General features: G+C 41.1%; 1 protein-coding gene across 3 annotated transcripts in view; it reads left to right on the top strand.

Annotated features, from left to right (window-relative positions):
• The window catches only part of TTC7A (tetratricopeptide repeat domain 7A), a 168371-nt gene that overhangs the window by 119053 nt on the left and 36039 nt on the right, over window positions 1–13279 (top strand). For all 3 annotated transcript variants that reach the window (XM_059469396.1, XM_059469397.1, XM_059469398.1), the window contains 2 exons: window positions 1312–1446; window positions 12227–12429. In XM_059469396.1, coding sequence (XP_059325379.1) covers window positions 1312–1446; window positions 12227–12429 — 338 coding nt within the window. The remainder of the gene's footprint in view (window positions 1–1311; window positions 1447–12226; window positions 12430–13279) is intronic.

Below are 13279 nucleotides of genomic sequence, written 5' to 3' on the forward strand. Positions count from 1 at the left end.
TCCTGCTTGAAATGAATGACATTAGTTAGCGATGAGGTAATAAGGACAAATATTTCCCATTGCAGTTCCAAGCCTGGGGTTGCACTTGTGGTCTCTACCAAGCCCTGACACGCTCACCTCGGGTTAAGTAGAAGCTGCAGCCATGTCCTGCCAGGAAAGCAAAGTCTCCCCTGTGCCTGCCTGAGGCTGGTCCCTGCTCAGCATCCAGAGATGGCCAGGAGACCGTGGCTGGGGACCACAGGGTGATGTGTTGGTCTGCTGGTGAGGAGGTGTGGTTTGGCAGCCCTCTCTCTCTTGAGCACACTCCAGCTGGAAAAGCATGCTGTCCCTCTCAGAGAGACCATTAAGTGCATGTGCCCCGTGGCTGCGGGAGAGAAAAAGTGGGATTTTAACTCTAGGATCTTGTGGTTTATGAGGTCAGCCTGTAAGGGTAGATTCAAGAAGAATGCTAATCAACACAAGTGCTTCAGTCACAGCAGCTGTCCAGAGAAAGAGCTTATCAACCATGAAGTCACATTAAAACCTATGTATACTAAAATATTTATTTCTCACAGCCAACTCTGAAATCTCAATTTGTAGCTTCTTATTTTGTTACTACCATGTTGATACCCTTTTGAGAGGTTGACTCACCAGTATAATCCCACTTGCTGTACTGGAGAATGTGATTTCTGCCCATGCAGCCCTCCTGGGATAAGCTTTTGATGTGATGTTTTGTCCCAGAGGTGGGGGAGCCAAATACTTTATTCTTGCGTAAATGTTACAGTGCATACTAAAGGTTAATACAGTCAAAGCTCTGAACTCTGTGCTCCCCAAGGTTAAATGAAAAACCACCCTGCCTCTAAATCAGTAGAACAATGTTGATGTCACTTGAAATGTGTGTGTTGTGTGAATGGGGCTGAGCTACCTTGTAATGCTGTATGAATTTTTTACCTTAGTGGGGCACATTTTGTAATTATATGGTGACTGTGCTTATAAAATGGGTATTTGTGGAAAATATTTGATGCTAGACTTCTGCTTCCCAAACAAGCAAAATACGGTTGCTTCCTTGATGAATGCTAAGCAGACCTTTATAAAATTACTGTCTCTTAATTTGCTTGTTTGAGCTGCAGCTCTTGGATAATTTAGTGGGGTTTTTTTCAGTAAATTAACCTTTTATAAAACATACTTCTCCAGTTTGTCATGCCAAAATTCACCAGAGTTCTTATTACATAAAACCAATGCAGTGAGTGGAGGATCAGACCTGCTGCCTTAACAAGTCAAGGAAATATCATAAATAAGTATAAAATACATAATAGTTTGTTTGGTTTGTAGGTTCACAACGAGCCTCTTCCCTTGCTGCATCAAGACTGGAACAGGCCATGTCTGAAATAACTATGCAGAGCAGCACTATGAAGCAGGGACCTGTGAAGCTCTGGACAACTCTTGAACAAATTTGGCTACAAGCTGGTAAGTCCTGAGCTACCTGGAGTTCCTCTTTCCCCCCAGTGATGAATCAAATTACATAAGTATTAACAGAGTAGTTGAAGTCATGAGTTGAAAATTACTCCATTCCAGCAGAAAATCTGCTATTCTATCCCAGATGGTTTTTGAAACACCACTTATTTAATTATGACCCAAAAAATACTGTAGTAGTGTGATTTCTCAGCTCACTTTTGTTTTTCCAAAACACACAGAAAACTTTAGTCATCACTATAATATGCTTTTTGAAAAAGAGGGTAGGTAGTTCTTCACTAACGAATGGTAGTTCATAAGGACAATTATTTTCATTCTCCTTTTAGTAAATGCCTCCCTGTAATAAGACTGGGTAAACCATGTCTTAAATGTGATTTAAGCATTCCAATCTTTGCTGAGGTTTAAGTGAAAATTATTAGAGCATGTTCTCCACTGTCCTTGAGTGTTTGAACCTCCCAGGGTCTTCTAGGTTGAGTAGCAGTTTGAGACACTAATGCAAAGATGCTGCAACCGAGCACATAAAGGGAAAACAGTGAAGGGAGATTCTACCCACAAGCAATCTCCAAACCCATGGAGGGGTTTTATGTAGGACATTTGTTGAGGAACAGAGTTGCCCAGCACATTCTGCTGCTTACATTCCAGCATTTCAGAACTGATAGTGTTCCAAGCCTGTAATTTTGTTTTTAGGAGACACAGTTTTTCTTCCATAACTGGGCCCACAGTTGCGCACTTGAAATTACCTTTGAGTGCTGTGATTGCTTATTAGATGTCTCACCATTTGCAATGCAGAAAGAAAAGCAGAACCCCCTGGAAAGCTGCTGATAGATTTCTATTCTTCATGCAGGGGAACCTTTCAAATTCTCATTTCACTAATCTATGCAATTGACAGCTCTCACATAAGACCTGGCAATCTCACCCTACTTTGCAGCAAAGATTTTCATAGCTGTTTTTGTGGGTAATTTCCTACCAATTAGCCTTTAGTTCTAGAACAAAATATATGACATTGTTTTTGCTACACTTTGATTAATATTAACAAAGAAGTCACCTTATAGAATGCATCATCCTTTAAGTTAATCACATGTGTTCTCCTTAATGACTTGTGTGGATGTAAATTTCAGTGATGTGCTGTGGGCTTCAAAATCACCAGCAAGATCGTGCTTTATTCAGTTTATATTCCTGATTTAAGGCTGCAGAGAGGGCTGGTGGGGAGCAAAATAAATGGAGTTTATTATGATGAGAAGTCAGGTGTCTGTTGTCCATCATCCTACAGCTAGCTCTAGGCAGTTTACATTCTTGCTGCTGTCTGAAAAGACAAAAGCAATAAAGACCTAGTGCTTGCTGTGAATTGCTGTGATTGCTTTTCAGTGTGAATAGAGTACCTTTCTGAAAGGTGTTAATTAATTCCTTTAGATAGAATTTATTTTTATATGCTGTAACTTTTCCCTCTTATCACTTCGTAAGCCTTTGTTTTGCTTCATGCTTAGTTTTAGCTGGACTCGATTCAGGATTGATATTTTGAAAATATGTACTGTGGCTGCTTTGTAATTTCATTACTAAAGTCTGTTATTGTTATGGATGCAGCTTAATGAGCTCCTGCTGAGGTACTGGCCATTCTCTTCTCATGGTAGTGTGGAAGCTGCTGGATTCTGGTATCCTGAGGGATGAACAGAAGTGCAGATATTTGGGGTAGTCTTTACTCTCTGTGGAGAAGGGCACAGTCCCTGAATAATTGGAGGACTTAGTGGAAGTGGATTGGCTTTATGCTGGGATTAGCGAATGGAATAATCTGAAGGGTGTCACTGACCTTCACTATTAGGATCTTTCCCATCTAAAAGGAGGAACAAGTGTACTTGTAAGAAGTACCTTCCAAACCAGATATTTCATAGATGACAAATTAAACAGATATGCATGGTTAGAGGAAGTTGAGGTAGTCAGGTGGTTTTACATTCCAGCTCACCCCAAAATGAATGGCTGTGGAAAGCAGCAGGCAATTAGTGTAACATTCTGATGCCTGCCTATGGAGCCAGTTGATATTCATGGAAGGTCTGCATCAGTATGCTGTAGATTTTCATCAGGTTTAGCTTGGACTTGTCCTTTTTCAATCAGTGACTCATCTTGTGACTCCAGGCAAGTTGCCTAACTTTTTCATACCTCAGTGTCCTATCTCCACAGGGAAAAAACATTAATGTGCCTTTGGGAAATGACTCGTGTGTTGTTGTTTTTGTTGTCATTAACACTTGGACCTTTTTAGTGTGACTCATAAATCCTTAGATAAAGTGATTACAGTTTCCTAACCTCATACTACAGTGAATTTATAATGAAGCATCCGTCCTTTCCAGACACTCACAGGACACACTGGCCGTGCCTCTGTGCACGGGCAGGGATTGAGAGTGCCAGCTTGCTGTGGTGTCTGGGTGCCATCAGAGCCATTGCAGCCACCACGCCTTCTCACATCCAGGGCATGAGGAGTAATGGTACCAACCAGCTGGTCCAGTAGAACTTTGTGCAGTGGGGTTGGGAAAAGGCACACAAACCCAGCCATTCCACAGCTATAGGGGGCTGCTCTTACAGCCCTCCAGCAGCCATGCCAGGCCACAGCACCAGCACATATACTTGCAAAAGGGACTCTTAGGGGGTGGTACCTATCCAGTGATGCTTACGTAGGGGAATCCTTAGTGTATCATCCTCCAACTGCAGTAGGAGTTCCTGCCTTGTGCAGAAGTGTCCCCAGTCCCTCTGAGCTGGAGACCCCTTGTTCTCTTAACAGGTTTCACAATTAGCTTTATGAGAATATGTGTGTTCCCTTAAGAGTGGCTGAAGGGAAGGCTGTGAACCCTGTGCAAATAGTTAATCCCTTTTATGCTGTGATAAAGGTACCTCTTTCCCCCACAAGAGAGCATACACTTAGTGGTTTTATCTGTCATTTTTCTGGGTTTGTGACCAGCATAGTTTTGTAGGGAAGACAATAAAGCACCATCTTTGGACGTGCAGCTGCTAAATCAAAATGCATTGCACTATAACAGAGGCTGTACCTTGTCTTTCCCTGCAGCAATGCCTAGTGATCTTTGGCAAGGTAATTTTTTGTAGCCTCCTGTAAACAAAGAGCTGCTTGATGGATCTGTGGTCTCTAGAAAGAGTCCTCTCTCTTTCAAGCATCATAATAAAACTGTGAATTCTCACTGTAAATCTTACATCCAGCCATCTCTTACAGGACCACCTGGGAGTACAGTCATCTGCAGCATGGAACTTGGCACACTGCCTTAGTGGGCTTCCACATCTTCCTGTTTTCTGCACAGGTAGTCACAGCTTTGGAAGAGCAGTGTGCTGTTCTCAAAGACTAGAGACGTCCCCTGCAGCAGGCATGCTTGGAATACTAATGGATATATTCTATTTCCAAGTGTTCTGCAGCAGAGATTGTTAGCACAGCTTGTCTGGTCCCTTTTAACAATAACCCCCCTAGTCCTCTTGAATATAATGGCTGCTTAAAAAGAGTCATCTCGGAACACTTTAACATTTATGAGCCTAAACATTATTCTTGGCCCCATGTCTGAGAAACAGCTCATTTCAGGGAGTACTTAGGAACAGTGCTACAGTGCACATGCTGTGGTGGTGCAGCTCCAGGAGAGGTGTTCATTATGCAATCCTTATGCTCATTTCTCCTTTTTGTTCTGCTTTTCATGGCTGAGAGCATGGATTCAAGTTTGAGAAGAGGCAAGGAGCTTTGGTGGCCCTGGTAAAGCTTGTTAACTCCTCCCTCTTCCTTCAGGAAGAGCTGCAAGGGGAATCCTAGAGATTACTAGAGCTAGTACTTCTAACACTCATGCCAGTACTCCTCCTTTTTGTTTAGAAAATAGAGTCATGCTGTTTGGCTAAAGAAAATATACTTGAAATTGTTCAAATTTATGACCAAAATTTACCTTCATTCAGCATTTTTATAAGATCACTTTTGACCCAGAGAGCAAAGCATGTCAGTATTGGAAAGAAATAGTGTTCATAGTTCTAGGCTCTCGGTAACTGGAATGATTTTTTATCTGAAGTATGTGTGATTATACTTCCAGGCAGTAATAACCATATGCTCTATTTATACAGAGCATTTTAGAATGCTACAAGCCAGTTTTAATAAAAGTTCTAATATTCTAGCTCCTGTTATTGTATTATTTTAAGCTTTAATTTTAACTACAAGGTCCACTTTGTTTGTCTTTACTAGTAGTTTATATCTGACAATTTAGCTTCTTGACTAACCCAATACTTTACCAAATATGGCCACTCACAGCAAAGTAGGTCTGGTAATTTGATCTAAGTTTGGCTAAATGCCTGCTAAGCTCAGCCTGTGAACCTCACCAGGTAGACCCTAAGGCTAATTTGAAGGAAGATTTAGAGAAAAATGACAAGGATACTATTCCATGTACTCACAGTGGGGCTGGAGTGGGCTACCTGCTGTCTCAGTAACGTGCTAAAGTTTAACCTAGGAAAAATAGTTTATACTGAACATGCTACAAACAAGAAATGCAAAGAGAGCCAGTGCAGCAGAGAACAGTGAGCTAATGGAAAAACATCTGCTCCCCCGAGTTATGTACAGCAGGAACTTTTTTTTCCCTTTCGCAAAACACTTGTGATTTATTTATTTTATTCCATATGGGCCAGTTCCTGGGAAAAAAGCTGTGTTAGAGGAGATGGGCTTTGTTCCACAAGAAAGTGTTGCTGGAGCCAGTGGGCTGAAGTCTCCAACGTGCTGGTCTGCAGCCGTGGAGCCAGATCCTGGCAGCAGCCAGGGGTGCAGCCAGGCCCTCCCCTGCTGCCCCCTGCTCACCCAGCACAGCCTGTGTTTGCACAGCCTGCACATGGGCACTGCAGTGTTTGTCCTGCTCCAAGCTTTTAGCAGTCCTAAGCCCCCACAAGTTATTAACTCTGATATTAAAGCTGTTAATCAGGTGGGGGAGACATCTTTATTGATATTGCCAGAATGGCTGGGTCAGATACTCAGATACTGTCCTGTAATGCAGCACTGGTTGTTGAACCAATTCTAATTTCTTTAATTTATTTTTTTAAGCGCTTCCAAATTTTAGAATTTCAAGTTTAGAATATCCCCATTCACTGCTTGAGTTCTTGAGCTCCATAAAGGCTGCTAATTTTTGTGTCTCTTTACAGTGACACAAAGCACTGTGAAAAGCTGGAGCCTGGTGAGGGGGAACAGGAGAGAGTCCTTGCACCTCCATTTCTGAGGAGAATAAAGGTGTCTGCAAAGATGGCTCCTCTGCAGTATTTATTTACTAGGAGCACTTCAACTGGTGATAGAAATGGTAAAGTGAGCTGGTTTTGTCCCCTTCAAAATGAAGTTAAGAAACCAGCAGTAGTTCTGCTGAGCCTCCTGGTTCAGCAAGGTCTGTTCTAGACTTGTGGTAGAGACTAAAGATCACCAAATTCCCCCATTTCTCTTCATCTGAACATTCTCAAGCGGGATTAATAAGTTTTGTTCTACACTTTCAAGTTTGATTTATGTTATTTTCTGTCAAAAATAAATCTAAAAAGTCAAAAGGTCTTGCAGCCTTATGTCAGTACAGGGCATTTGGGATTGCTTCCTCCATTTCTGAGCCTTCTGGATGTTTCTCATTTCTGGAGCAGGATGTGAAACTTTGTGGACTGGTAATTCTTTGGCATGGACAATCTTCAAAGAGCTTTTCTCAAAATCTGGGAGATGCAAACATTCTCATGTGTCTTGAACGCTCACTTGTGATGGAAACAGGCAGCAGCTACCAATGCCTTTTGTTTAGCATTCTGTAGAAAATTTGCCAAGAGATGGAGAGAAACCTGTTGCACTGCCAGAGAATGACTAAGGGTACCGAAAAGTAGCATTTCCTCAGCTGCTCAGTAAGTTTGGACAGGTGATAAAATGTACACAGTCATGAAAGAGGCAGGACATTTGCTCATACCAGAGACAGAAAATAGGAATTTATACTTAACTGGGCTGTTAGTCATGTTTTGATTGCACCATTTAGTATAGAAGGTAGCTTGTGGCGCTTATGTGCTGCTTCCAAAAACCTTCACTGTAATGCTGCATTTGTAAATAAAGAAGCTTGGTGGTCATTTGTGAGACCTGAAGCTTGGGAATTTGAAGCCAGTCCCTGGAGTTCACTTTGCAGGCAAAGAAAGGGTATAAATCTATTGCCTCATTCAAAAGAGCAAGTGGCTGATCTCAGGTGTATGGGAACATGTTGCAATTTCTGTGCTTCATTTCTGTATCAAACGTTTGCATCAAATGGAATTATTGTAGTGAGGATATGCCTGGAGCAATCTTCTGCCTAATCTGCTACGAATTGTCAAGCTACTGCATGCAGGGTGGTGTCAGAGCATGGAACAACGACTAAACCTCACCTGCCAGCAAGGAAAGGCAGTGGGGGACCCTTTGTCATGGTAATAGCTCAGTATTAGCTCTGCTGATGGCAGAGTGGGTCTTTCCAGCTGGCTAAGGGCTCCTGCAGTAACAAGCATTAATAACTCCCGAAGGCAGATGATGTGGAACAAAAATCACCTTCCAACACCCTCACAGGTGTGTTCACCTTCTTGAGTGTGAAGGGCTGCTCTGCACTGTCCCATCCTGCTGGGCATTTGGCTGTTACCCTGGCCACATCACTCTGCAGTAACATTTTTGAGGTGGACAAGAGTAGAGTGCTTTAGATGCATCAGGCACACACAACAAGGGATGTGGAGCAGTCCCCTTTGTGGGAGTTCAGTGCTGCCTCTTGGATAACACCAAACGTGATTCACAAGTAACAAAATTTTAACTCTTTCACATTGCAGAAAAACATTTCAAATCTGTTTGATTTTTTTTGGCTAGAATTAAAATAGTTGCTGCAGTGACAAGCACTATCACTTCTGACACTGCTTTGAAATGGGGAATAGAGTCAGTGTTTAAGGTGATGTTGAACAGCTCTGTTTCTCAGACAGCAGTGTGATGCAGACATGACTGGGTTACACTGTTGTTTCACCCCTGATGGACTCCCTAACAGAGCTCTGCAAATAATTTTATCTTGGACAGAATAAAGGTGCTGACTGTAGGACACCCAGCTTTGTCAGTTTTCTGGGAACTGCTCTTGATTTGTGCATTTGTTAGGGGTCTTTGGAGAGCAAGTAGATGATATGCTTCTGGCAATTTTCACTTGATTAAGGATCTTCACTGTAGTGAGCTTAAATGCTAGCAGAAATAGCTGAAAGAACTAGGAGCTTGTAATAGAAGTTAATAATATTCTCAGTGCTGCTGAGGCATGCTGCTCTCAGGGACTGGGCCCAGCATTAAAATGGGTCCATCAGTCCAGTTGCAAGTCCAGACAGAAGAGGCCATAGCCAGAGGACAGCAGTTGTTTGGAAGAACAGCAGAATAGTTTGGACAGTATTGCAAGAGAGCACAAATGGGCAACAAAAAGTGGATCTGAGAAAGGAATGAATTGTGCTAGGCTGAACCTTGAAGTCAGCTGTGGTCTCAGCGCAGGTGCAGGCTTCAAAAACTGAATACAAGGAGAGATTGAACCTGTCTTGGCCCATCCATGCAGTGCACTGACTCTTTCTTGCAGGTGAGAGTGCTGAAATATTCCCTAATTTCAGTCATTACTCCAGAGAATAATAGAAGAGTGGTACATGCAGGATCATCATCTCTCTGCTCAGTAGCATTCAGAGAGCTTTTAGGTCAAAACAGAATGTAGATTTATTGAAGTTTTTATGGAGATGGTGTTAAGTGAGAGAGAGCAAGGAAGCTTGGTTTTAGATTCAAAGCTCTGAAGAAAGTCAGTACCAAGAACACTCCAGTACAATGATAAGAGGTTCATAAATGGTTTCCCTGAAGCATTGACCCTTTCACAGGATAAGAATTATAGATACTAGAAACCTGTGTCAGCATGAGAAGGTATTCTCTGCTTTGAAGTGGAACTGGATGCCAAGTCTCTGTAACAGAACTGCCTCACAAGGGCTGCAAATTTGGTTAGATGTTATTTACAGCAAAATTAGCTCATATAAGGAGATAGGCTGATTAATCCAGTGGACAGGAAGCTGCTGACCCAGGTAACATGAAAGCAGGTGTTTCAGTACCACTGAGGGTTTTACCATAGTAAATTTAATCGGTCCTTGTTTTTTGAGTTTGATTGATGACTGCCTCTAGCTGTGTTTTTATTCCATGTTACATAAGCATATCTTGTTATTCTGTAAATAAAATGAGTGTGTAATAGAAGTGAAAAATGAGTTTACAGAAAACACATTTTAATGCAGACCTAAATGATGTCCTTTAATGTCTATTTTTAGCTGGGTAGCTAAAAATTTTAGCATTCCTTTCCTTTCATAACTAAAAGGCACCCCTCTCATTCTTTTTTATGCAAATTAGGACTCCCACACCATTAAATCATTTTTATTGACTATTGAGCCTGCAAAGAAATGGACTGAACTTTTATATACTACATTACCATACCATAAAATACAGTTTGTAGTTCTTATTTAGATTCTGTGTTGCTGTACTTCCTCTAAATAATTGTTATTACTGAAGAAGACTTACAGGCACCATAGAAAGAATAAATACTCTCTATTTTGCATGCATTGAAGCACCGTGCATGATTTCACATCTAAACCCACTTGCTCCCAGTTAGTTCTCTTCTGAAATGAAACAAGTCACATGAGGCTCTTAGTTGCTAATAGAGCTTGAACTATGGCAGTATCCAGAACTTCTGCTGACTTCAGACAGTGCCAGGATTTCACCCCTTCTTTTGTGCTGCTAAGTTTGTGCAAACTTTGGGGAGGGAGTGTTCATCTTCAGGCTGTGAAGTGTCGCTCTGCACATCCCCAGGCTCATTAATGCCACATGCATGGCGTCAGCTGCTATGCAGCACTTGGCAGGAAAACACTCTGTTCCTTGGAAGTGCAAGGAAAATACTGTCCTCCCACCAATTTTTGCATAAGGCTGTGCACATATTCAGCTTGACAAGGTACATGGCCTTGCCTTCTGTTATTATAGATAGCTGCAGCCTTTTGGAGCCAAGGGAAGGGATGCATGCAGAGATTTTATGATTAACCAGGAAGAAATGTGTATGAGTCATTCTGAAAGAATATAACTCTTCTGAAGGAGCTAATATTTTGCTCATGTTGACAGCCTTGGAGAATGACATTTATCTTGTACCACAACCTAGGCATGGCTGAGAAATATTCAAGCATTTTCTCAACAATGTCTCACCCTTCTTCTGGAAAGGTCACCTCAGAAGCGCAAGGGTGTTCAGCCATGCTGTTATTTCACTACAGAATCATTTTTGGTGTGCCAGTAGTAATGCCATTTAGAATCCCAGTCTCATAGGCCAAGGTGGATCCTTCCTGTGGTCAGGCAGGGGACTGCCTTTGAGCTGCTTCCCTGCTCACCTCTAGCAAGCTCCACGTGACCAAGCCAAGTCCCCACAGTCATCTGGGTCTCCCAGTGTTTCAAAATTGCACAGTTTCAAAGATATTCAAGAGGAATTTTCACTCTAATTTCCCCCCTCACAGACACTTCCTAAGAATATTCACTGCCTTAAAAAGTCAGGACATTTAAGGTTGTGTCTAATTTCAGAATTGTTATTCTAAATCTAGAGCCTGAATTAGTAATTTTGAATTGGACTCTTGAACTGTCAATACTTACTGCATTACGTCAGTTAAAAAAAAATAAGAGAGAGACTGAGTTTTTGCAGCGAGTGCATGTTGAACACAGGTTATGGACCAAAGAGCAATTCCTGCCTGTATGAAGAGTATTTCATCTACATACATGCTTACATGTGTGTGTTATGTGTATATATATTTAAAAACAGTTTCCCTTTTCAATTACATGTGGCAGTGAAAACTGAGTATCACTTTTTGACCTTTTGAAAGAATTAGAATTCCAATTTCAGTTGGAAGGGATCTACAACAATTATCCAGTCCAACACCACAATTATCTAGTCCAAATCCTGAGAAATGTTAAAGTTCAGCCATGAGATACATTATGAAATTTATCACGAGACATTATTTTATTAACAAGTTGACATTCAAACATGTAAATATGCCTGTTTCATATTTTTTCTAAGCAAACCACTAAGATAGTTGCTGATAGTTCAAGAAAGTGAGCAGTCTCTTCCAAGAGCTGTATTTTGTTTTTCTGTAATGTATGAAGATGTAAATAGATGAATACACAATATAAATAAGTCTATATTATAAGGGCCTTTTGATTTTAACAGTCTCTGAAAAATTAAGAGACAGTTGTCTCATAAACTTGCCAAATAAGAAGAGAAAAACATTTTAAATCATCTTTTTAAATGGGAAAGTACTCTCCTAAGTAAGTTATCTAGTGTCCAGCTCAGATGTGTTCTATTACTCTGACATTTTTGAAGTTCTCAGTAGACAGTGATAGCTTACTCTGTTCTTTTTTCTTCTCCAGATTATTTGGAAATACCTCTGATGACTCCAAGTAGCCTCCTTAGGACTCAGTTCAGCACCATTTATCTTCCCAATGGAGGAATCCTTAAGGCCTTTGTCAGGACACCACCCAAAGGTGTCCATGAACATCTGGATAGATTCCTTAGCATTAGGAAAAGATACATTCAGTGAATCCAGTTATGATAATAAGCACTAACCATAGTACAAAGCATTGTGCAGGATTATGGCCTCATGTTTTAATATGCTTAAGTAAGTCAGATGATATATAATTAATACGAAGAAAGGTCTCTGCTTCATTTCATCTAATGGCAGGGTGTTCTTTGCTTTATTTTTATGGCTTGGTGTTTTGTTTTTCCTTCAGCTGAACTCTTCCTGGAACAGCAGCATCTCAAAGAAGCAGGCTTTTGTACCCAGGAGGCAGCTAGTCTTTTCCCCACATCTCATGCTGTACTGTACATGCGTGGGAGGCTTGCAGAGATGAAAGGCAATTTGGAGGAGGCTAAGCAATTGTATGATGAAGCGCTCACCGTGAATCCAGCTGGAGTGGAAATTATGCACAGCCTGGTGAGTTTGCAGGGGCTCAGCTCCATTATAGTATTTATGTTCCTGATTAACTGTAATAAAAGGGGAGAGGGCTTATGCTTGCTCTGGATGCCATTGTCTTCCTAATCCTGAGAGCAAGTGGCCATTCCAAGAATAAATTGGGTAGTTTGAACCTCTATTTTAAGACTGGATTGAATTTTTAGCTAATTAGGACTTGTGTCAAAAGTAAATATTTTAATTGACAAAGGCTGATACTTTTGGGAGTCAACTCACTTACATTGTCTTTGCTGCTTTTCCTACTAACTGTTATGCATTTTAAATAAGCAGTACACTGATGTTTGAAGGATCTAAAGAACTAAATCACTAAAGATGGATGGATGGATGGATGGATGGATGGATGGATGGATAGATAGATAGATAGATAGATAGATAGATAGATAGATAGATAGATAGATAGATAGATATGGGATTTATAAAACTTAGGCTGGTTTCTTTTATCTGTTAAAATCAAGATAAACTACGAGTTTACAATAAAACGAATCTGTTACTGTTATAAGCTGCAGCTTGGCTCCAGCCTTGTGTAGGGGCAGGGACTCCACACTGGTGGGGTTTTTTTTGGTAACACTCCTACCCAGCAAGTATTCTTTTTCTCTGTGGCACCAAGCCCAAAGCTGTTTTCCAGACACTGGGCCCAGAGCTTAATAACAATAGTAATTATACAGGGAGCTTTGTGGAAGACCAAAAGCCAGTTCTCATGTGAAATCAGAGCAGTTAATCATGTTTCATCAATGCTGTGTCTTGTTAACTGTAGCCCTTACCAGGTCTCTCTTAGTAATTTTAGAAGTTTGTCCTGACTAACTTAATTTTTACA

Source organism: Ammospiza nelsoni, chromosome 3 (genome assembly GCF_027579445.1).
Source record: "Ammospiza nelsoni isolate bAmmNel1 chromosome 3, bAmmNel1.pri, whole genome shotgun sequence".
Lineage (NCBI taxonomy): Eukaryota > Metazoa > Chordata > Aves > Passeriformes > Passerellidae > Ammospiza > Ammospiza nelsoni.